This window comes from Choloepus didactylus, chromosome 27 (assembly GCF_015220235.1).
Source record: "Choloepus didactylus isolate mChoDid1 chromosome 27, mChoDid1.pri, whole genome shotgun sequence".
Classification (NCBI taxonomy): domain Eukaryota; kingdom Metazoa; phylum Chordata; class Mammalia; order Pilosa; family Megalonychidae; genus Choloepus; species Choloepus didactylus.
In genome coordinates, this window is record NC_051333.1 from 5,221,792 (window position 1) to 5,246,374 (window position 24,583).

Here is a 24,583-nt window from a genome sequence, read left to right on the forward strand (position 1 = left end):
ACCATACAGTCTTCTGAAGTGTACAATCAGCTGTTGATAGTACCGTCATATAGTTGTGCATTCATCACCATAATCAGTTTTTCAACATTTTCATTAATCCCCCCAAAATAAAAATAAGAATAAAAATACAGGTAAAAAAAAAAAGAACACCCCAACACCCCCTCCCCTCCGTCTATTATTTGTTTAATTTTTTTCCCTGTTTTTCTACTCATCTGTCCATAAGCTGGATAAAGGGAGTGGGAGCTACAAGATTTTCATGATCACACAGTCACACTGTGTAAGCTATATAGTTATACAGTCATCTTCAAGAAGAAAAGCTATTGGCTTGCAGTTCAGTTTCAGGTGTTTCCTTCTAGCTATTCCAATACACTAAAAACTGAAAGGATATCTATACAATGCATAAGAATGACCTCCAGAATGACCTCTCAACTCTATTTGAGATCTCTCAGCCACTGAAACTTTATTTTGTTTCATTTCTCTTCCTCCTTTTGGGCCAAGAAATCTTTCTCAATCCAATGATGCCAGGGCCAAGCTCATCCCCATGAGTCATGTCCCACATTGCCAGGGAGATTTACACCCCTGGGAGTCATGTACCACGTAGTAGGGAAGGCAGTGAGGTTTCCTGCAGAGTTGGCTTAGAGAGAGAGGCCACATCTGAGCAAACAAAAGAGGTTCTCTGGGGGTGACTCTTAGACACAATTTTAAGTAGGCTTAGCCTCTCCTTTGCAGTAACAAACTTCATAAGGGCAAGCCCCAAGATTGAGGGTTTATCCTTCTAAATTGGTAGGCCCAATGCTTGTGAAAATATCAGTAATTCCCCAGGTGGGGAAGTTTAATATTTCCACATTTTCCCCCAGTCCCTCAAGAAGGGCTTTGCAAGTACATTTTTATTTTCTGCTCAGAGTACTCTGGAATATATTAGGGCTTCACACTAACCTGTACAAACCAACCAGATTTCACTCCCTATTCAATGTTCCACATAATTATGTTGTTTGAATAAACTGACCATACAAGTTAAATTACATAGTGTATTACAAAAAATATAGATTTTGCACCTAACAAACGTCTCTTCCTTTGTACTCACACAGAAATTGAAGTTTTAAAACACCATTAATATCGTCCTTTACCCTTTATTCTGATTTACCTTAGTCCTAACCAAGTCAATTTCGTTCATATCTCTCATTGAAGTTTCATCTCTTTTTTCAGACTCTTTAACATTTGCTGTATGGGGTAATGCTGACATTCATAGCTGCTGGACTCTGGCTCTGAGTCTCAGGTGTCACACAGTTATCTGAAATTCCAGGGACTGAATAGGTTGTATACAAAGAGCTCAGCATCTCAGAATTTAGAAATAGCCATTACAACTCAGGAATAGATGTAATTGCTGTAAGAGCTTACAATCTAAGAAGGTTTACAGTAAGCCTTCCCCTGATAGCCTTTGCTCTCAGATTCAATTCTCAGAGTTTGCACATTATAGCTTGTCCATATTAGTGAGGCATTATAGTCTGTCTTTTTATTTCTGGTTTATTTCACTCAACATACTGTTCTCAGTGTACATTCACCTCACAACATCATTCTTTCTTGTAGCAGCTCAATATTCCATTGTATGTATCCACGACAGTTTGCCATTCCGTTCATCAGTCGATGTACCCTTAGGCCACTTCCATCCACTGTGAATTGTGAATACTGCCTCCATAACCCCCCGGTGCAAATGTCCATTCATGCCCCTCTTTTCATTTCTTCCAAGTATATACTCAGTAACAGCGTTGCAGGACCATACGGCAATCCCATGCTTAGCTTCCTGTGGAACCATCACACTGCCCTCCAGATGGGCTGCACCATTCTACTTGCACACCAATGGTGATTAGGTATATCCCTTTCTTCACCTTTTCTCCATCACCTGTATCCCTCTGTTTATTTTTTGGATGGTTTTATTCACACACCATACACTCCATTCTAAATAAAGTATCATTGGCTCCCTGTATAATCACGTAGTTATGTATTCATCACTGTAAATTTATATGAGGACATTTCCATTTCTTTCACAAAGAGGAAGAGAAAAAAAGAAAAAAGGAAAAGAAAGAAAAAAATGACAACTAAAAAGCAACAAAATAAAAAATAAAATACAATTAAAAAATCAGACACCACCACCAACGCCAATACCTTACCCCTCCCTTATATCCTCCTCTTATAGCCATTTAGCTTTGATACATTGCCTTTGTTACAACTAATGGAAGCATATTAACAATGTAACTGTAGACTTGAGTTTGCATTGATTGTATTTTTCCTCAAAACCACCCCATTTTTAACACATTGCAAAGTTGACACTCATTTGTTCTCCCTCATGTAAAAACAGTCTTGTTATTTGTACATTTCATCACAATCATTGACCACTCTAGGTTTCACTAAGTTATACTGTCCCAGTCTTTATCTTCTATCTTTCCTTCTAGTGTCCTACGTACCTCTAACCTTCCTCTTTCAACCGTACTCACAGTCATCTTTGTTCAGTGTACTTAGAATACTGAAGTTTTAAAACACCATGAATATCATCCTTTTATTTCCCCCCCAATACCATCCCCTTTTCAACACTCTGCAAGGTTAGCATTCATTTCTTTTCCCACATGTAAAAACATTTTTACATTTGTGTATTTAGTCACCATCACTGACCACTCTAGGTTTCACTCAGTTGCACGGTCCCAGTCTTTATCATCCATCCTTCCCTCTGGTATCATACATGCCCCCAGCCCTCCTCTTTCAACTTTACTCACAGACATCTTTGGTCAGTGTACCTACAATACTATGCTACCATCACACAGCGCTGCACTATTTCTGGATCTACACAGTCAATCCTGTTGAACATTCTATAATCCTTCAGTATCAAATTCCTGATCTCTATGCTCTTTCTATCTCCTGATAACCTGTGTTCTCAGCTTTAACTCTCAAAGTTTGTTCATTAATGTTAGTTCATATTAGTGAGACCATCCAGTATTTGTCCTTTTGTTTCTGGTTAACTTCGCTCAACATGATGTCCTCAAGGTTCATCCGTGTTATTATATGTTCCGTAACTTTGTTCTGTTTTACAGCTGTGTAATATTCCATTGTGTGTATGTACCACAGTTTGTTTGTCCACTCATCTGTTGATGGACATCTGGGCTGTTTCCATCTCTTGACAATAGTGAATGCCACTATAAACATTGGTTTGCAAATGTCCATTCATTTCTTAGCTTTCAGTTCCTCTGAGTATATACCTGGTAATGGAATTGCTGGATCATATGGCAGTTCTATACTTAGCTTCCTGGGGAACCACCACACTGTCTTCTAGAGTGGCTACACTATTTTACATTCCCACCAAGACTGAATAAATATGCCTCTTTCACCACATCCTCTCCAACACTTGTAATTTTCTGTTTTTTTGGATAATGGCCATTCTGGTAGGTGTGAGATGATACCTCATTGTGGTTTTGATTTGCATTTCCCTGATAGCCAGTGAAATTGAGCATCTTTTCATATGTTTTTGAGCCATTTGTATTTCTTTTTCATGTCTTTTGCCCATTTTAAAAATTGGATTGTTGTTTTTCTCTTGTCGAGTTGTAGGATTTCTTTATATATTCTAGATACTAAAACCTTATCTGATATGTGGTTTTGCGTAGGCTGCCTTTTTACTTTTTTGACAAAGTCCTTGGATGTACCAAAGTGTTTAATTTTGAGGAGATCCTATTTATCTATTTCTTCTTTGATTGCTCATGCTTTGGGTATATGGTCTAGGAAAGCACCTCCTATCACTAGATCTTTAAGATGTTTCCCTACATTTTCTTCTAAAAGTTTTGTGGTCTCAGCACTAAATGTTTAGATCTTTGATCCATTTTGAGTTAACTTTTATATAAGGGGTGAGATAGGAGTCCTCTTTCATTCTTTTGAATATGGATATCCAGTTCTCCAAACACCATTTATTGAAGAGGCTGCTCTGTCCCAGTTGCTTTGGCTTGACTGCGTTATCAAAAGATAAAACGTCTGTAGATGAAAGGGTGTATTTCTGAACACTTAATTTGATTCCATTGGTTGGTATATGTATCTTTATGCCAGTGCCATGATGTTTTGACTACTGTTGCTTTGTAGTATCCTTCAAAGTCAGGTAGTGTGAGACCTCCCACTTCCTTCGCCTTTCTCAAGATATTTTTGGCTATTCAGGGCACCTCGTCCTTCCAGATAAGTTTGGCTATTGGTTTTTCTATTTCTGCAAAGTAAGTTGTTGGGATTTTAATTGGTATTGCATTGAATCTATAAATCAGTTTAGATAGAATCGCCATCCTAACTATATTTAATCTTCCATTCCATGGACATGGTATGTTCTTCCATTTTTTAGGTCCTGTTTGATTTCTTTTAGCAGTTTCTTGTAGTTTTCTCTATATAGGTCTTATTCTTAAATACTTGATTCTTTTGGTTGCTGTTTCTCATTAATTGTGTATTGATCTTGTAGCATGCCACTTTGCTGTATTCATTGATTAGTTCTAGGAGCTTTGCATAGATTTTTCTGGATTTCCTACATAGAGGATCATATCATCTGCAAACAGTGAAATTTTTACTTTTTCTTCTCCAATTTGGATGCCATTTATTTCTTTTTCTTGCCAAATTGCACTAGCCAGAACTTCCAGCACAGTGTTGAATAACAGAGGTAACAGTGGGCAGCATTGTTCCTGATTTTAGAAGGAAAGCTTTCAGTCTTTCCCCATTGAGTATGATCTTAGTTGTAGGTTTTTCAGATATTGCCTTTATCATATTGACAAAGTTCCCTTCTATTCCTATCCTTTGGAATGTTTTCATCAAGAAAGGATGTTCAATTTTGTCACATGCTTTTTTCTGTGTCAACTGAGATGATCATGCGGTTTTTCTGTTTTGATTTATTCATGTGGTGTATTACATTATTTGATTTCCTTATGTTGAACCAACCTTGCATACATTGCTGCTGGTTTTGACTTGCAAGTATTTTGTTGAGGATTTTTGCATCTATATTTATTAAAGAGATTGGTCCATAATTTTCTTTATTTGTAATATCTTTGTCTGAGTTTGGTATTAGGGTGATGTTGGCTTCATAGAATGAGTTAGGTAGCTTTCCCTCCTCTTCATTTTTTTTGAAGAGTGAGAAGGATTGGTACTAATTCTTTCTTGAATGTTTGGTAGAATTCATATGTGAAGCCATCTGGTCCTGGACTTTTCTTCTTTGGGAGTGTTTTGATGACTTCGTCTCTTTACTTGTGATTGGTTTGTTTAGGTCATCTGTTTCTTCTTGAGTCTATGTTGGTTGTTTATGCTTTTCTTGGAAGTTGTCCATTTCATCTAAGTTGTCTGATTTATTAGCATATGGTTGCTCATGGTATCCTCTCATTAACTCCTTTATTTCTGCAGGGTCACTAGTTATGTCCTCTTTCCCATTTCTGGTTGTGTTTATTTGCATCTCTCTCTCTCTCTCTTCTTTTTTATTAGCCTAGCTAAAGGTCCATCAATTTTATTTTCTCAAAGAACCAACTTCTGGTTTTGTTGATTCTCTCTGTTGTTTTCCTGTTCTCAATTTCATTAATTTCTGCTCTAACCTTTGTTATTTGTTTCCTTCTGTTTGCTTTGGGGTTAGTTTGCTGTTCTTTCTCTAGTTCCTCCAGGTGGACAGTTAATTCCACAATTTTTTCTCTTTCTTCTCTTTTAATATAGGCATATAGGGCAAAAAATTTCCCTCTCAGTACCACTGTTGCTGCATCCCATAAGTTTTGATATGTTGTGTTTTCATTTTCATTTGCCTTGAGGTATTTACTAATTTCTCTTGTAATTTCTTCTTTTACCCACTGGTTGTCTAACAGTGTGTTATTTAGCCTTCATATATTTATGATTTTTCCAACCTTCTGCCTTTATTGATTTCCAACTTCATTCTGTTATGTTCTGAGAAAGTGTTTTGTATAACATCAGTTCTTTTAAATTTATTGAGACTTGCTTTATGCCCCAACATGTGGCCTGTTCTACAGAATGATCCATGAACACTTGAAAAAAATGTGTGTCCTGCTGTTGTGTGGTGTAGTGATCTATAAATGTCTGTCAAGTCTAAATCATTTGTTGTACAATTCAACATCTGTTTCCTTATTGATCCTCTGTGTAGATGTTCTATCCATTGATGAGAGCAGTGTATTGAAGTCTCCAACTATTATTGTGGAAGTACCTACTTCTCCCTTCAGTGTTGAGCAGTGTTTGCCTCATGTATTTTGGGGCACTGTGATTCAGTGCATAAATATTTATGATTGTTAGGGTTTTTTGATGAATTGTCCCTTTTATTAATATATAGTGTCCTTCTTTGTTTCTGTTAATTGTTTTACATTTGAAGTCTGATTTGTCTGAGATTAATATAGCTACTCCTGCTTCTTTCTGATTGTTGTCTGCATGATATATCTTTTTACAACCTTTCACTTTCAGCCTGTTTTTGTCCTTGTGTCTAAAGTGAGTTTCTTGTAGATGGCATATAGATGGGTCTTGTTTTTTAATCTATTGTGCCATTCTGTGTCTTTTTATTGGGGAGTTTAATCCATTTATATTTAATATTACTACTGTAAGGGCAGTACTTTCTTTTACCATTTTATCTTTTGGATTTTATATGTCATATCTTGTTTTCTTTCCCTCCCTTCTTCCCTCCCTCTCTGTCTCTCTCTCTCCCTCTCCCCCCTCTTCCTGATAGTCTTAATTTCTATACTCTTCTCAAAACCTCTCTCTCCTCTCTTTTCCTATCAGTCATTAGCACTCCCTTTAGTATTTCTTGAAGTGCTGGTCTCATATTCAGAAACTGAGTGTCTCTCAGTCTGAAAATATTTTAATCACTCCCTCATTTTTGAAAGACAGTTTTGCCAGATGTAGAATTCTTGGTTGGCAGTTTTTCTCTTTCAGTATCTTAAATGTATCATGCCACTGCCTTCTCACCTCTGTGGTTTCTGCAGAGAACTCTGTACATAGTCTTATCGAGCTTCCCTTGTATGAGATGGATTGCTTTTCTCTTGCTGCTTTCGCAATTCTCTTTTTGTCTTTGACATTGGACAGGCTGATCAGTAAGCATCTTGGAGTAGGTTTGTTGTGTTCTATTCTGTTTGGGGTACGCTGCATATCTTGCATCTGTAATTTTATGTCTTTCATAAGAGTTGGGAAATTTTCAGTGATTACTTCTTCTGTTATTCTTTCTGCCCCTTTTCCCTTCTCTTCTCCTGGGACACCCATAACATGTATATTCATGCACTTCATGTTGGCATTCTTTCTAATACCCTGCTCATATTTTTCCATTCTTTTCCCTATCTCTTCCTATATGTGTACACTTTCAGATGTCCTGTCTTCTAGTTCACTTATCCTTTCTTCTGCCTTTTCACATCTGGTGTTGTACGTCTCCATTGTGTTTTTCATCTTTTCTATTGTGCCTTTCATTTCCATAAATTCTGCCATTTGTTTTTTCTTACTTTCAGGTTCCTCCCTATGTTCACCCAGTGTCTTCTTTATATCCTTCATCTCTTTTGCCATATCTTCCATCAGTTCATTGAATTGATTTAGGAGATTTGTTTGAACATCTTTAATTAGTTGTTTCAATTCCTGCATATCAGTTGAAGTGTTAGTTTCTTCCTTTGGTTGGTCCATATTTTTGTGTTTCCTAATATGGTTGGTTATCTTAAGCTGTCTCAGCATCTGGTTTTCTTGATTAATTTATTCTGGAGCTTCTTTTCACTCTTTTACCTAAGGTTTTCTTGATGGTTGATTTCATTCTCCATTTGTTCTTTGGCATTCAGTTCAACTTATTCTAGATCTCTACCATAATGTCTGTTTAGTTTATCGGAGTGTTTCGCCCTTTGTTTTTCTAGTTCTTGTCCTGCCTCTATGTGACATTTTTGTGAGAGAGTCTCCTCAGATATGATTGACCCCAATCAGATTTTCCCAGTCCAGACAGGCTTAGGTCTCAGGAGGGGCATATGGAGTTTCCCTGAGAATAAGAATCTGCAGGTTGTCAGACCCTCCTGCAGAGCCTCTAGGCTTGATGCTTTTCCTATTCTGCCCAGCAGGTGGCATTTGTCAGCCCACAGTGCCCCACTGGTGTAAAGAGGGGTCACAGGTGCCTTTAATTCTCTGCAGACCTTGTCCCTGTTGGGGGCTTGGCTGACTCAGCGATGGTAGGTAGGCACTGGGCACCCCAGGAAGTTCACTGTGTGTGGTAATATAGATCTCTTGGTTCCAGTAATGCTCTGTTTTCTGCTGGTCAGCAAGACTTAAGCTTGTTTTAGAGCCCTGCTTTGACAATTGGGTTGTCCATATTTCTCAACCAAATCCAGGCTAGGTTTCTGTGTGGGCATGCAGATCAGTTCCTGTGGTCCAAATAAAAGGTCTGAAGCCATTTTTTAAAACGGTTTCTATTCCCTTGCACTTACTGGACTGTCCAGCAGATGGTCCTGTTTGATAGCTTAATCCTCAGAGGCTCCTTTGCCTTTGAGCACAGGCTGAGTCTACACAGGTGGGCTGGAACTGCGGGATTCCTATGCCCTCACTTTGCTGGCCCAAATCTGGCTCAGCATGGGGCTACACCTGTGGCAGAGCACTCCCTTAGCTGACCCAGTACTCCAGCCGTCCCCAAGGCAAGGAAACGGTCACCGGCTGCTGCGTCCCTCAAGGGTGTGGGAAGGGTTTTCAGGTTTTCAGACCCAGGGCTGGAAATGCTGTCTCTGTTCACGTTTTCTCAGTCTCTTTGTCCCTCACTGATCTGGGCCTTGAAAGTCCTCCCCTAAACCCTGGGTCTTCAAACAGTTGGGGTATGTTTCACTGCTGTGAGATATTTTAAAATCAGTGTCCCTGGTGGGCAGGTTCCTGTCTGCTGATTCTGTGCCTTTCCCTCACTAAGCCTGAGTGAGGGGGGGTGGAGAGGTCCTGCTGGTGTGGGACAGAAGATTCCTATCTGATATTTATTCTCTTTCTTCAGTTTGACATCTGCAGGGTCCTTCTCCAGTCTACATCCTTCTCCAGAGTTTTGAACAATTCAGAATTGTCCTTTTTTCCATTGCATCTCTGTAGAGGAGTTTTCAGTAGCTGTTTACGTTGCCAGGTTGATGGTGTCACCTCCTCTTTTTGTTTTTAAAATAAATGGAGAAATGTTTAGAAAGTTCAGTTTGCATGAGGATAACTGTATTTGAAAAAAATCACCTAACATGAATTCACCTAAAATTAGGGCAAATATTTCATGGTTAAAACTGGGGGAAAATGTGAGTGCTAGTTTATCTTGAAAAGTGAAACTAATTTTTATGAAAATAAGTTTACTTTATATTACATTTGACAAAGTGAATCTTATAAATGAAATAAAGCCCTAATTCTTAGCATGAACCAAGAACATAGCTAATATTGATTGGGTGTTTTTGGCATAAAATTGATAGCACATTATCTCATCCTTTCTTCATGTTTGACTTTCACAGCAAGGTGAGCAGAGAGTCATTTTTGTAAAAGAAAAATACTTAATTTTATCCAAAGCCTCTCTTCTTCAGTATCATAGTATTTTAGTTTTTAAGCTGAGACATAATATGTTGTGTTTATTTATTCTTTACTTTTAATTTTGAAATAATTTCAAGAAATTAATTTTTAAACAAGTAAAAACAGAGTATCACCACATACCTGCAGCAAAAGAAATACTGAAGGGAAAGAAAACACCCCAGGCAAAAGGAAATTCTCCCAGATTGAAGCAAGGACATGCAGGAAGGTATGAAAAAGAAAGAATAAACACATAGACAAATTAAGGTGACTAGTGACTGTGGAAACAACAATAACGATGTTTTGTGAAGTTCTAAATCTATGTAGGATTAAAATGCAGATCAACAATACCATCCAGTAAGAGGGGAGTAAATGAAATAAAAATAATTTAAGAGGTCCTCTTGTACTTCTCAAATCCATAAGAAGCAATACTAATTTCTGTTAGATGTGATAAATCTAAAATTGTGTTGTAATTGTTAATGCTGCATGAGCCATTGTGGTAGCCACTAGACACATTGGGTTTTTTTAATTAAAATCGAAATGAATGAAAAACAAATAAAATAAGAAATTCACATCCTTTGTTGCACTGGCCATATTTTAAGCATGTGGCTTGTGGCTACCATATTGGACCAAGCAAAGGAGCATTTCCATCATTGCAGAGCATTTCATCAGACAGCACTGCTCTAGAGCAGCATTTGTCAACTTTACATTGTTGACATTTTGCCCAAATCATTTTTGTTGGGAGGGGGGCTGTCCTGTGCCTTGTAGCATGTTTAGCAGCATTGCAGGCCTTTGCCTGCTGTATGGCAGTAGTGCCCCCTTGTAGTGACAACCAAAGTTCCTCCTTTATTGCCAGATGTCCCCTAGGGACAAAATCACCCTCATTTGATAACCACTGCTCTGGAGTAACCATTAAAAATCATTTAAAAATGCATACCAAAACAGGGGAATCTGGAGTAATTAAAAATTCAAAGAAAAGGCATTAAAGAAGATTTAGAAGGCATAGCATAAAACAAGTGAGAAAAATAGAAAATTAGTGGTAAGATGGTATATCAGTTATTATATCACACCTGTAAAAGGATGAAATACTCCAATTAGAAGACAAAGATTATCTATATAAACTTTAAAACATCGAGGTATAATTATCCTGCTTATAAGTGACACATTTTAAATATAAGAATGCAGAAAGATTGAAAGTAAAAGGATAGAAAAGGTATACCATCCAAGCACTAATCCATTAATAAAAAGCTGTTGTAGCAATACTAATATGAGACATAAAGGACTCTAAGGTCTAACTGGAAATAAGGCTAAATTCGCCAGGTGGATAAAGGAATTCTAAATTTCATGCATTTAGCTACATAAATTCAAAATTTATAAAACAAAAACCAGCACACCTAAAACAGGAAAAATGCAAGTCTGAATCCTAGTAGTTCATATATATCTCTTTCAGTGACTGATAGAACCAGCAGTACACACGTACACACACACACACACACACACACAAACACACAGATCAGTAAAGCTGTGGAAACCCTGAACAGCACAGTTAGTAAATTGACCTAATTATTATATAAAAGCTGGGCAAGCTCCATGCAGAGTACACGTTCATTTTAAGTGTGAGTGGAAAATTTACCTAAGTTGTCCATATATCAGGCCATATAGCAAGTAGCAACAATTCCAAAGCATTGTAATCAGAGTAGGTTGTCTGACTACATTAAGCTAGAAAAGGAAGTTATATATTTTATATATTTTACCTAGTATTTATATAGCTTACCTGGTATTAGTAAATATGTATATATATATATATATATATATGTAAATATCTAGTATATATTTTACCTAATACTAGAAAATCTGGATTTCCGAGTTATCTAATATTACTAAAGACTGAAGCCTCTCTCTGCGTTTTGTCTTGTAAGAGGTGCTTAAAATATCTTGTTTCTAGATGGCATTTGCCATGTTTTCCAGTGGTGGTGTGGGTTTATCATTTTTAATAAATGTATTTTGTGTCTTTCCAAGGGACTCTGGGTAGAAAGGGAGCTTGCCATCTTTATCACTTTAGTGAATTTGTACTCAACCTCAGTCACATCAGTTGCTTATCCACTAAACTGTTTTAAAGCGCAAAGCTATTTTATGGTGAAGACCCACCCTATTTCTGAAGCCATTTCTCTTATTGACTTCCCCACACACCTTTTCTCCTATTTGCCAAGTCTTACTGCACTGATTACATTTCTTTGAAATCACTGTGTTTTTCTATTTTTGTTTTTGTTTTTGTTCTTGGCTCTTTGGTCATGCTGCAGCTTTCTGGAATGACTTTCCCTCTGTCTTCCTGTGCCAGACACCACAAGGAGGCACACACTTCATCTCTTCTCTGGAGCCTAAAATTATACCTTCAGGTAGAATTTTTCTCTTTCTTTGTTCTCACACCATATCCTGAATATAATTGTATCAGGAACCCCATACTAACTTTTTCATTTGCACGTATTCGTATTTCTTTGTTCTTGTCTCATAACTAGCTTCTTAAGTCAGAGGTTTGATTTATTCAGTTTTACATCTCTAGCATTAAGGAGGAGGTGGCAAGTGAGTGCTCAATAATTTTATAGCAGCTTGATTTTGATTTAGTTAGAGGAATTATAGAGAGCCTCTTTGGATTCCCATTTGTTGAAGAATAAGTGAACAAATTCATTCATTCAGCTAATACTCGTCGAGCATTTAGTCTGTGCCATAAAGCCTTCCAGCTGCTGATGAAACAATAAAGAACAAAACAGTCAATTCCCTGCTTTCATGGATCTTACATTCTAGTTCTTGGTTTGGGGACAAACAATAAATAATTAAAACAGCAAGTATGTGGTGTGTTAGTTGATGGTTAAGGCTTCAGAGGATAATCAGGCAGAATAAGGGTGATAGGAAGAAGCAGGGTGTGTGTGTGGGTGCTGTTTATATGGAGAAGACATCACCACTGATGTGATGTTAGAGCAGCGTCCTGAAGGAAAGGAGGAAGTCCGGTATTTAGCTTTGTGGGGGAGAAGCGTTCCAGGCAGAGTGAACAGCAAGAGACAGGCCCCGAGGTAGGAGCCTGTTTAGAATGTTTGAGGAACGGAAAGAAGCCAGTGTAGACAGGGCAATGTGAGTGAGCGAGAGAGTGGTTGAGAAGAGACCTTACAGATCATTGTGAAGCTTTTGGCTTTATCTTCAGTGAGGCTGGAAGCTGGGGGAGAGTGTGGAACATGAACAAATACTGGAAGGGTATTTTTAAGAACTAAAAATCTCAACAAAATATAATCTGAAACCAGTTAAATGGGTGGCATTTCAGTTAACTCAACAGAATGTATCAGAAACTGTTTGGAACATCTTTTCCAGATTGTATGGCGATAATTCCAATTACCAGGAATGTTTTGTTTCAGGGGTCAATATCCTTTGCGGACGTGGCTGTGCAGTTCACCTGGGAGGAGTGGCAGCTGCTGGGCCCTGCTCAGAAGGACATGTACCAAGATGTGATGTTGGAGAACTATAGCAACCTGGTGTCACTAGGTGAGGAGAGCTCCCTGGTGTCATTTCAGAGGCTCTAGTCAGTGTCCTTTCCTCTTTTAGCTGCTAAAAGCTGTGGATCTGCTAAAGGACTTGTGGATATTTTTACTTGAGTTTCCAAGGTCAAAGATTTTTAGTTCCTGCCTGGTTCCAGAGGAAATGTTTTCTCAACTGTCAATTGATATGTCTTTACTTTGCTAAGGTACAAGCTGTTTAGCCACTGATACTGAGGCTCTGAGCAGTTGTGCCCAAATCTGTGATTTCCCATTAACAGGCTATATGGTAACCAAACTAGATGTTACCTTCAAGTTAGAAAGAGGGAAAGAGCAATGGAGAGTAGAGAAACTTGAAGTCACTGCTGTCCTGGTGAGTGATAGAGAACCATCTATATGTGAGGGTGCAGTATGATTTTGGTTGCCATGACAAAAATCCCAATAATAGTGACTGAAGCAAGACTAAAACTTATTTCTTTCTCGGGTTATATAGTTTAGATATAAACAGTTCATGACTTTTAAAGTAGTTTCATGTCAGGGTCCCAGGTACCTTTTTTCTTGCTCTGCCTTCCCTTAATGTTGCTGTCATCCACATCATCAAAAATAGCTTACCACCACATCTGCATTTCAGCCAGTGGAAAGTGGGGAAAGATCCAATATGGAAGTTTTATCCACTATTGCACCTGTATCTTATCCACCAGAACATAGTCATATACTCACAGATAGCTGCAAAAGAGGCTAGGAAACATGGTCCTTATTCTGCTTAGCCTTCTGCTCAGCAACAAATTTGGGGTTCTAGGAGAGAAAAAGGGAGAACAAATATTGGGGGACAATAGCTAGTAGAAAGGGCAGCAAAATAAATATCCCATTAGTTAGTGAAATTGCCTTGCTTAGTTTTTGATAAATTGTGTAGAGAAATCACGTTAACGTTTTCTAAAGTTTGGAGGTGGCTCAGAACAGATGCATTGAGTTCCTCAAATACCTGGATGATGAAGTCCCCATTAGGACTCTCCTCTTTGCTTGGTGTGCCAAGGGAAATGTTCCCCTCATACCTATCCTGGTCTCAGTGCTGTCCATAAGAACTTCCTGCACTGACGGACATGTTCTCTCTTCCCCGACCTATATGGTAGCCACTAACCACATGTGGCTCTTGTGGTGTGGTTAGTGGGACTAAGGAACTCTATTTTTAATTGTATTTAATTTTACTTCATTTATATTTAAATAGCCACATGAGGCTAGCAGCTACCTTATTAGTACAACTCTAGATTTAATCCCTGTTGCTTTCATCTCTGACCAAACCTCCCACCTCCCACACCCTCCACATTCCCCTTCTCTACTTGACCTTCAATACGGATTGTACCCCTTCACTGCCCTTAAATGGTTAACTCTGAAATGATTGCTGCATTTTCTTAGTGGGCCTTTCTGACTCCTGTGAAAGTGTCATCCTTGCATAAATACAGCTCCTCCAGGTTAAGGTTCTTAAAAGGGTTGTATTTCCACCTTCTACTCTTCCCTCATTTATTGAAACACTCTGAAAGAGCACAGTTTGTGAGGTCCCAAACACCACACACAGGTTTAATGATTTTCTAGGACTCACAGAACTCAGAAAAGCTCTTGTGCTTGTGGTTACGGTTTATTACGGTGAAAGAACACAGACTAACAGCAGAGGAAAGAGGTGTGGAGAGCAGAATCCAGGAGAGACCAGGCGTAAACCTTCACTTCTCCTCTCCCAGTGCAATCTGGAAGCAGACAGCTCTTTCTTCTCTTAGTATCAGTGTGTGGCAACACTCGTGGAGTTTTTCCAATTAGGGAAGCCTTGGTGTCAGGCTTTTTAGTGGGGCTTGGTCACACGGGCATGAGTGACTGCTGGCATGACTGACCTTAATCTGCAGCCCCTTTAGAGGTCAAGTTGATACCCCATGGCCCAAAGCCCCTACCCTAAATGACATGGTTATCATAGACTATCTGGTGGGGTCCGAGGCTTCCAGGTGAATAAAAGGCACTTTTAACAGGTGGGCATCTCTGTTGCTGACAGGGTGATGCTGAAATGAGACACAGACACAAAGTTAAGATTTAAGGGAGCAGGGGACCCACAGCATCATGTGTCAAGTGGGTGCTGATGCATCTGTGCTCCAATTATTTATTTGTTTGAAACACAAAGCTAGACTACGCTACGTGATCAAAAGCATTCAGGGTCTCTCAGATATTAATCTTTGGTTCCCCACACATCTCCAGGTGCTTAGAGGTGACCTCCTAGGGGCTGGGAGAAGGTCTTATCTTTATTTGGGAAAGGTTAATCCTTTGCTGCATGGGCCACCCCCTGGCCCTTGCTCTAGGATTACTTAAAGTAAAATGATCTTATTTGTATCAGCATCTACTTTAGCATAACATTTATAATACAGATATGGCGATAGTGTCAGTATTATGCCTGACATTTGGAGGAGCCAGTGTGGGCTAAGGATAGATTTAAAGAAACAACCGTTCCTATAAAGCCATTACATACATTTTCATATTTTTTCACTGGTTCAATCATTCCTTTCCCCTTTTGGTCTACCACTATTTGTACCTTATGATAAATTTACAGTACTTTTTAGCATAGAAATTAGCTTATGGTTAGCTAAATCCAGTTCTTTCTCAGGCCAGTCATTGTTCATTGGTGTTACTTCCTGAGGAAGCTTCAACTTATTCTCTCAATACATTTGATATCAGTATTATAATAAGAATTACTTACTAAAGTAGTTGAATCCTACAAATGAATCTAGCGTTACAAAGGAACACAGTATGATAGTAGCTGTAACCTGAAAAATGAGTCAGATGATGCTAACGATCACATTACTGGAGTCCACTCAGTCATTAACAAATCATATGACCAAAATGTCTCCCAGAGTGATGCCACTCAGGTTTGTAGGCTTCCATCTGACGTTTTTAGGATCCCAAGAAGGGTATTCATGGCAAGCATGTGGCTTCACTCTTCTGGGCATCTGGTATAATTAAGCTAAGAGACAATATCATCTTTTCCCCTGAGTCTCTCTCAAGACATCAACATAACACAAAAACCCATGAATGCCATCCCGTGATGACAGCTGGGATTTTGGACAAGAATATTTCCAGATGCTGTGGTATAATCCACATCATTTGCTTAATCGAACTGTCCCTGTGAATATGACTGAAGAACATAAAATCTGAAAACATGAAATACCCCTAATGTCTTAAGTGAAGTTAGAGAAGCATTGTAGTTAAAGGCAGGCAGTGCCCAGAAGAGTTAATAAAATGGAAATGGTATGTGTAGCAACAGGATTCCAGGGAAAGCAATTAGGCACTTGTCATATTCGTAAGCAGGTGGCTTCTTTTCTCCTGGGGCCGACTGTGGAGCTGCTGGGTCATGTGGCTCCATGGACAGTGCCCTGTGAACAGCTCTGTTGACCAACAGAGAGCTGCCTGGCATATGGATGGCAGTTCCAGGGTGAACGGATAGCATCCTGCTTGGAAGGCCACCTAACTAGGACAGACAGATTGAAGAAGGTAAAAAAAAAAAATAAAATCAGCTTGTTGGGCCTAACTACACGCCAACTCCTCCTAAGTTTGGATTTTTATCAGGTCATGGCTGGTGGCTAATGGCTGACATATGGCTGGGCAGATGGGCAGTGGAAAACTGGACTATGACAAGGAGCATACAGGGCACGTTAAAGTAGGACATGTCAAGTCCCATCAGAGGAACCCTCTTCCAGGATCGGGAGTTGACTGAAACTGGGAGGTGATTGTCCTGGTGCACTCACTTTAGATGACCACATTGGCTCATGAAATGAGTGGAAACGAGGGCGCTTCATCAATTCAGAGGTGGTCTCGTTCTCAGTATATTTCTCTTGCACCCACCGAGGCACAAAATGACAATAAGTATTGTTCCCTGTCAGCACAGAGATAGAGACTGCAGAAGGTTGTGGTGCATATTCCCTGGGAACACAGAGCTGAAGCTAGAGGTGCTAGGAGGCTGCAAAGAGTGTGGACAGGAAGAAACACTTACTTTGGACTGGTCTTTGCAAACCCAGTGGTAGATGCAGAGGCAGTGTTCTACAGAAGGACTGGAACAGAAAATACTCTAACAATTTGGACTGCTGTCTTGGATTTCTTTAGACCTAGGAACACATCCATGTAAGCCCCAGTCTGTAGTCCACACAGGGCTATCATGCAGAGAATTTTTTGGTACTAGCAGTCCAGCTGCTGACATGTCACTGTTTAAACTAGTAATCTCTTTTTGTCCATGAGTATTCTATTCTGTAGTTTAAAATTAACAACCTAAATGGGCTCAGACAGTTCTGTTGGTCCCATTAGGCATGTCCAATTAATTTTGGCCTAAGGGCAAATTTACATGCCTTCTGTTTTATAACCCTATATAGGGGAGTGTTACCCAGTGACACATTGTGCCCATTCCTGTAATGCATTCAGGTAATGGAGAGACAACCATTTCACATAAAGTCCATTCAGACATTCAAATTGTGTTGCAAACTTTCGCCTTAATCCTATGAACTATATCCTCCCAGTGTAACTTTCACCTCTGTTAGGACTTCACCAACAGATTTTAGAAACATGGTGCATTGGGGTCCCATATCAAGAAGTCTTTCTCCACCCGTTGGTGGTTTTACCCCTATATGTGCATGTGGCCTTGGGTCCCCACCTGGTGATTGAGCTCAGAGACCCTGGCCTCTCTCAGTCGTCATCCTGATCAATGGGCCAGACCCTCACCCAGCTGATTCGGGATCAGATTTCTCATTGTCATCTTGGTCTTCCGGCTTTTAAAATCCTTCCAAATTAGGGTAAACAAAGCAGATTTTCTTAGGGCCCTGCAATGCCTTCAGACCAGCAAGGATTCCCGTCTGTCCTCTGACAGGGGAGGATTAAGACTTTTTGTTTTGACTCCATCAGATATCTTTACTCATCCTATTTTTTAATGACCATTTAAAGATTTCCACTCTGCTGCTGTCCCTTGATTCTCCCTTTCTCTTTTCCCATTCTCTTGCACATCACTAGAATTTTCTTAACTCTCTGTTGTTTCAGCATCCTGTTCCCTTCAAAAGTGTCTCTGGCTAGCAGCTGTAGTGTGGAAAGGTCCAAAATCCATTTCTCAGGTTCAGTAAAAACAGAGTTGATCATTTCAACTTTCAGGAAACAGGGTATACTTGCATCTGGGATTTCTTTAAGATTGGAGTTGTAGACCAGAAATAGCCATAACAGATAGCATTTTTTTAAAGAAGTTTTATTTCATAATGTTATTATGGAAGAATTTGTTGTTTTTCTTTCTAGAAGTCTGGCAAAGTGACATTCATGCAACATGGCACCAGGAGAATCAAGATCCCCTTAAAAATATGGAGAGAAATCAAGAATGTGATACATTTAGGGAGACACTTTATCTTGGTATAAACCTTGGTCCCATAAGAAAAAAATTCCATAAATGTAACTCACATGGGAAAAGTTCAAAACATAGCTCAGATTTACTTATTCAGAATAAAATCCATGCAAAAAGGAAAACTGAGGAAATCAGTAAACGTGGGAAATCACTTCTCCCTATAGTAAAATGTCATGTATGTCATGAATGTGGAAAAGCCTTCAGCCATAAGTCAGAACTTGACAGACATCTGAGAACTCATACAGGAGAAAAACCCTATAGATGTAGTGACTGTGGAAAAACATTCACTATGAAGCATCACCTGGATGTACATCAGAAAACTCACACGGACGAGAAGCCTTATAAATGCAGTGAATGTGGAAAAGGCTCTAGAACAAAGGCAGATCTTGGCAGACATTATAATACTCATACAGGAGAGAAGTCCTATGTATGCAATGAATGTGGGAAAGCTTTGAGAGATCAGTCAAGCCTTAACAGACATCTGAGAACTCATACAGGAGGGAAACCCTATGCTTGCTCTGACTGTCTGAAGACCTTTAGTGATAAATCTTATTTAAACAGACATCAGAAAACACACTCAGGAGAGAAACCCTATGGATGCAGTAAATGTGGGAAGGCCTTTCGTAATAAGGCACATGTGAATCAACATCTTAGAACTCATTCAGGAAAGAAACCCTATGTATGCAGTGAATGTGGAAAAGCCTTTCAGATGAAGGCATACCTCAAAAAACATCTCAAAACTCATTCAGGGGAGAAACCTTATGTATGCAGTGAATGTGGGTATGCCTTTCTCCAGAAATCAAATCTCATGAGACATTATACAGTTCATGTTTGGCAGGAAGTCTAAGGATGTAGTGTGCTTCTTATAGCCAATATTCATGGCCCCCAATGATCCAGGACTCTTGGTATTTATACCCATGTGTGAAGCCCTCCAGAACTGAATTGGGGCGAGTGCGTGTGGCCAGTATGATATGTTGGAAGTGATGGTGAGTGACTTCCCACACTAGGTCATAAGAGCTCTTGCAGCTTCCATCTAGAGCACTTGGATTGCTAGCTCTGGGTGAAGGAATGAGACCCTGAGGACATGCAAGAACCCCCTGGAGAGCCCAACATGGAGAGAAAATAAGGCCCCCAACCGACAGCATCTACCATGTTTGTGTACCCTGGAAGTGGATCTGCCATCCCCGGTCAAGCTTTCAGATAGCTGCATCCCCAGCCAGCATGACTGCAACTTGGTCGTATGGAGAGACCCCAAGTGAAAACTGCCAGCTGAACCATTCCCAAATTCCTTACTAACAGAAACCATGATAAGCAAATGACTATTGTTGTTTTAAGCTACTAAGTTTTGTGCTAATTTTATTATGCAACATTAGATAACTGTAACAGTGAAAGACTTTACTAACAAATGACAATGTATGCCACGGAATGTGTACAGGAATGAAGGCTATGATTTGGGAATGCTGTTAGCAAGAAGTTTAATCACACTGAATATCAAGGAATTTATATTGAAAGAAATCTCTGTCCAGTGAATTTGGAGAAAACTGTTTTGATCAGACAAGTTACATGTGAAAAAAATTTTATGGGTGCAGTAGATGGATTAAAGCATTTTACTTGAAGGCGTGCCTTATGTGGAAAGAAAAAACTCAACAGAATATAATAAATAAATAGCTTAGTTATACCAGAAAATACATAAATTAAAACTTACTAATGTTCTAATTTAGGTATGCCTTCAAGAAGAACAACCACATTACATATCAGAATTTTTATTTAATGTGTTTAGAAAGTACTTGGTAAGAATGGTAACAGACATTTCCAGCTGTAGTGTGGAAAGGTCCAAAATCCATTTCTCAGGTTCAGTAAAAACAGAGTTGATCATTTCAACTTTCAGGAAACAGGGTGTACTTGCATCTGGGATTTCTTTAAGATTGGAGTTGTAGACCAGAAATAGCCATAACAGATAGCATTTTTTTAAAGAAGTTTTATTTCATAATGTTATTATGGAAGAATATTTCCCAGTGGGAAATATTACAGTAAATGTTCAAAATAAATCATAGGCATATTCTCTGGGTATAAAGCTGTTTACAGTGGAACAAATTAAATGTTTAATAGAAGCAATAGAATAGCCTCAAAAGTATATGGGGATTACACTACTGAGAATATTACATTAAATGATTTAATGTATTTGGGAGTGCTTGTGTAATAATACAGTTGTGAATATAAAATGCTCTGTTGTAGAAAGAATGACATCCACCAAGATTTCTACTATTATTTTTCATAAATTTCCAACCTACAGAAAAATGGAAAGGGAGAACTGGCCAAAAGCACTGTTATTAACCACATAAGATAAATTCCACAATAAAGAGAGTCCACATTTTAAGGGGATAAACTTCAGTAAAACCCTACAAATAAACCAGATCTGTGCCCTCCAGCATTAAAATAAGAAAGTTTAAAGATGTTTAGTTTATGACTTTATAGAACCTCACAGGAACTATTGTCAGTATATCCTTCTGGGTACTCAGCTTTTTGAAAAAGTGTAATCTACATGCAGAGGTATTCTGGAATGTTTGATTCTCTTAATAATTGGGGGCAGCATTTGCTAAGGAAAGAGAAAGTTGGGGCCCTGTTTGAAGTCCAGACCTCCTGTGAGTCTGAGGTGAACTTTCTACTCTTCACTTAACGTGTTCAGCTTTCTCTGGTAGATGTAGTTAATGGTATGTATTCACATAATGTCTGTGTTTAACATTTGGCAGCATTCTAAAATGTGGGCTTTAGGGATTCAGTGGTGAAGAAAATTGTGCCTCCCCTTATAGCCAAGGAGGGAAAGCCAACAATAAGCAAATAAATAGATAAAATGTATCAAGTGATAAGTGGTAAATAAAGATTTACAGAGAAGTTGGCGCTTGAGCTGAAATTTTAAGAATGAGAGGTAGTTCCCCAAGTTTAGATCATTGAAATGACATCCTGAATTTCAGTTCTATAATATCACAACTCAGCATTTACAAATACATTGAATCACATACGCCTGTGCAATACCTGCCTGATCTAAAGATAAAGTCAAGGTGCAACAGTAAAATTTTTATTAGCATCTCAGAAAGATCAAAGTTCATGCCTTAGAATACATTCAGTCAAACAAAAGGCCCTCTAAAGAGATTAAAAGTGTGTCCCACAGATCCTGTTAATTAAACCATAGGAATTCTAGGAACCTTAAGATTGTTGTTCCTCTGCCATCTCAGCAAAACTGCAAGGTAGAATAGAAATCAGCTCAGAGATTTGTGGATTTGGCTTTTCTCTAATGGATTGAACCCTAGAAAAGATGCAAGGAGATTCACAAGGTTTTTAATTTTTAAAAACTTTTATTATAGTAATATATATACTAAAAATTTTCCAAATTAAACACTTTCAAGTGTACAATTACTTGGGATTACTTTCCCAATATTGTGCTACCATCACCAACATCCATTACTCCAACTTTTTCCTTACCTCAAAAAGAAACTGCACCCACTAAGCAACAACGCCGCATTTCCCTCCCTAAACAACCCTCCCCCCGACCTGTAGTCAACTGTATCTCTGTGAAATTGGCTTCTGATATTTCATGTAAGTGAGATCATACAATATTTGTCTTTTTGTGTCTGGTTTATTTTACTCATAATGTCTTCAAGGTTCATCCATGTAGTGGCAAGTGTCAGAATTTCATCCATTTTTAAGACTGAGTAATATTCCATTATATGTATATACCCATTTTGTTTGGCCATTCCTTTCCTGATTGACATGTAGGTGCTTTCACCTTTTGAATACTGTGAATAATGCTCCTATGAACATTGGTGGACAAATACCTGTCCAAGTTGCTACTTTCAGTTTTAGGGGTATGTACCTGGAAGTGGGATTGCCGTGTAATATGGTAGTTCTGTGTTTATCTTTTTGAGGAACTGCCAAACTGTTTTACACAGCAGATGTGCCATTTTACATTCCTTCAACAGTGTGTGAGAATTCCTGGTTCTCTGTTCCTTGCCGGCACTTGTTATCTTCCATTTTTAATGTAATTCTAGTGGGTGTGAAGTGTTATCTTATTGTGATTTTGTTTTGCATTTCCCTAATGCAAATGACATTGAGCATCTTTTCATTTGCTTAATGGTTATTTGTATATCTTCTTCTTCTTTGGAGAAATAGCTATTTAAGTCCTTCACCCATTTTAAATTTGGGTTTCTGCCTTTATCCTATTGAGTGGTAGGAGTTCTTTTATATTCTCGATATTAAACCCGTGTCAGATATATGGTTTCCAAAAATGCTCTCCCACTCTGTTAGTTGTCCTTTCACTTTCTTGATAATGTTCTCAGATGCACAGAAGTTTTTTTAATGCAATTTTATTAAGATTTATTCACACACCATACAATCATTCAAAGTATGCAATAAATGGCTCACAGTGTTATCACATAGTTATGCATTCCTCACCAGAATAAATTTTAGAACATTTTCATTTCTCAAAAAAAAAAAAAACAAAAAAAAAAACACCAAACATACCCCTTATCTGCCCCTCTCTCTGACCCTGTGCATTGGTGTGGTGCATTCGTTACTGTTGATGAGAATATTAAAATATTACTGTTACCTATAGTCCATAGTTTGCAGTAGGTGCGTTCTTTCCTATATAACACTCTATTTACTCCTTGTAATAGTGTCGTACATTGGTTCTAGTTCATGGAAGAAATCTTTTTATATTTGTACTTTTAATCACAATCATTGTCCACCATAAGATACACCGTGTTATGTGTTATACAGTCCCGTGTTTTAACCTATAGCTTTTCTTCCAGTGACATACATGACTCCAAACTTCCCCTTTCAACCACATTCACACAAAATTCAGCACTGATAACTATACTCATAATAATGTGCTATCATCACCTCTATCCGTTTGAATACTTAAATTCAGTCTGCACATATTAAGCAACTGCTTCCCATTCTCTAGCCTCATTCTATCTCCTAATAACCTATATTCTAGATTTTATGTCAGTGAACTTACATATTATAATTAATTCATATCAGTGAGATCATACTATATCCTTTTGTGTCTGACTTATTTCACTCAACGTAAAGTCCTCAAGATTCATCCATGTTGTTATGTGCTTAAGGACTTCATTCCTTCTTACTGCTGAATAATATTCCATTGTTATGTATATACCACATTTTGTTTATCCATTCATCTGTCGATGGACACTTGGGTTGCTGCCGTCTTTGGCATTTGTGAACATCGGTGTGAAAATGCCTGTTTGCGCCCTCGCTTTCAGTTCTTCTTGGTATGTACTGAGTAGTGGGATTGCAGGATCTTAAGGCAAGTCTATACTTAGCTTTCTGAGGAACTGCCAGACCGTCTTTCACAGCAGCTGTACCATTTTACATTCCCACCAGCAGTGAATAAGTGTTCCCGTTTCTCCACATACTCTCCGAAACTTGTAGTTTCCTGTTTTTTAAAAGTGGCCATTCTGGTAGGTGTGAAGTGATATGTCATTGTGGTTTTGATTTGCATTTCCCTAACAGCTAGTGAAGTTGAGCATCTTTTCATGTGATTTTTAGCCTTTTGTATTTCCTCTTTGGAAAAATGTCTATTCATGTCTTTTGCCCCCTTTTAAATTGGTTGTTTGTCTTTTAATTGTTGAGTTATAGGATTTCTTTATATATTCTGGATACAAACCTTTATCAGATGTGTGGTTTCCAAATGTTTTCTGTCATTGAGTCGGCTGCCTTTTTACCATTTTGACAAACTCCTTTGAAGCACGGAAGTATTCAGTTTTCAGGAGGTCCTGTTTATTTATTTTTTCTTTCATTGCTTGTTTTCTGGATGTAACGTCTAAGAAACTACTGCCTGTCACTAGATCTTGAAGATGCTTCCCTACATTTTCTTCTAGGAGTTTTATGGTACTCTCTTTTATATTAGGCATTTGATCCATTTTGAGTTAATTTTTGTTTAGGGTGTGAGATAGGGGTCCTCTTTAATTCTTTTGGCTACAAATATCCAGTTTTCCCAGCACCATTTATTGATGAGACTGTTCTGTCCCAGTTGAGTGGACTTGGGAGCCTTTGTACAAAAATCAGTTTACCATAGATATGAGGGTCTATTTCTGAACTCTAAATTTGATCCTAATGATTAATATAT

General features: G+C 38.5%; 1 protein-coding gene across 1 annotated transcript in view; it reads left to right on the plus strand.

Moving 5' to 3' along the window:
• Positions 1-21,735, plus strand: part of LOC119521308 (gastrula zinc finger protein XlCGF7.1-like) — a 22,278-nt gene extending 543 nt beyond the window's left edge. Inside the window, exons 2-3 of the mRNA XM_037819431.1 lie at positions 12,921-13,047; positions 18,336-21,735. Coding sequence (XP_037675359.1) covers positions 12,999-13,047; positions 18,336-19,285 — 999 coding nt within the window. The 5' untranslated portion in view covers positions 12,921-12,998 and the 3' untranslated portion in view covers positions 19,286-21,735. The remainder of the gene's footprint in view (positions 1-12,920; positions 13,048-18,335) is intronic.
• Positions 21,736-24,583: the final 2,848 nt, after the last annotated feature.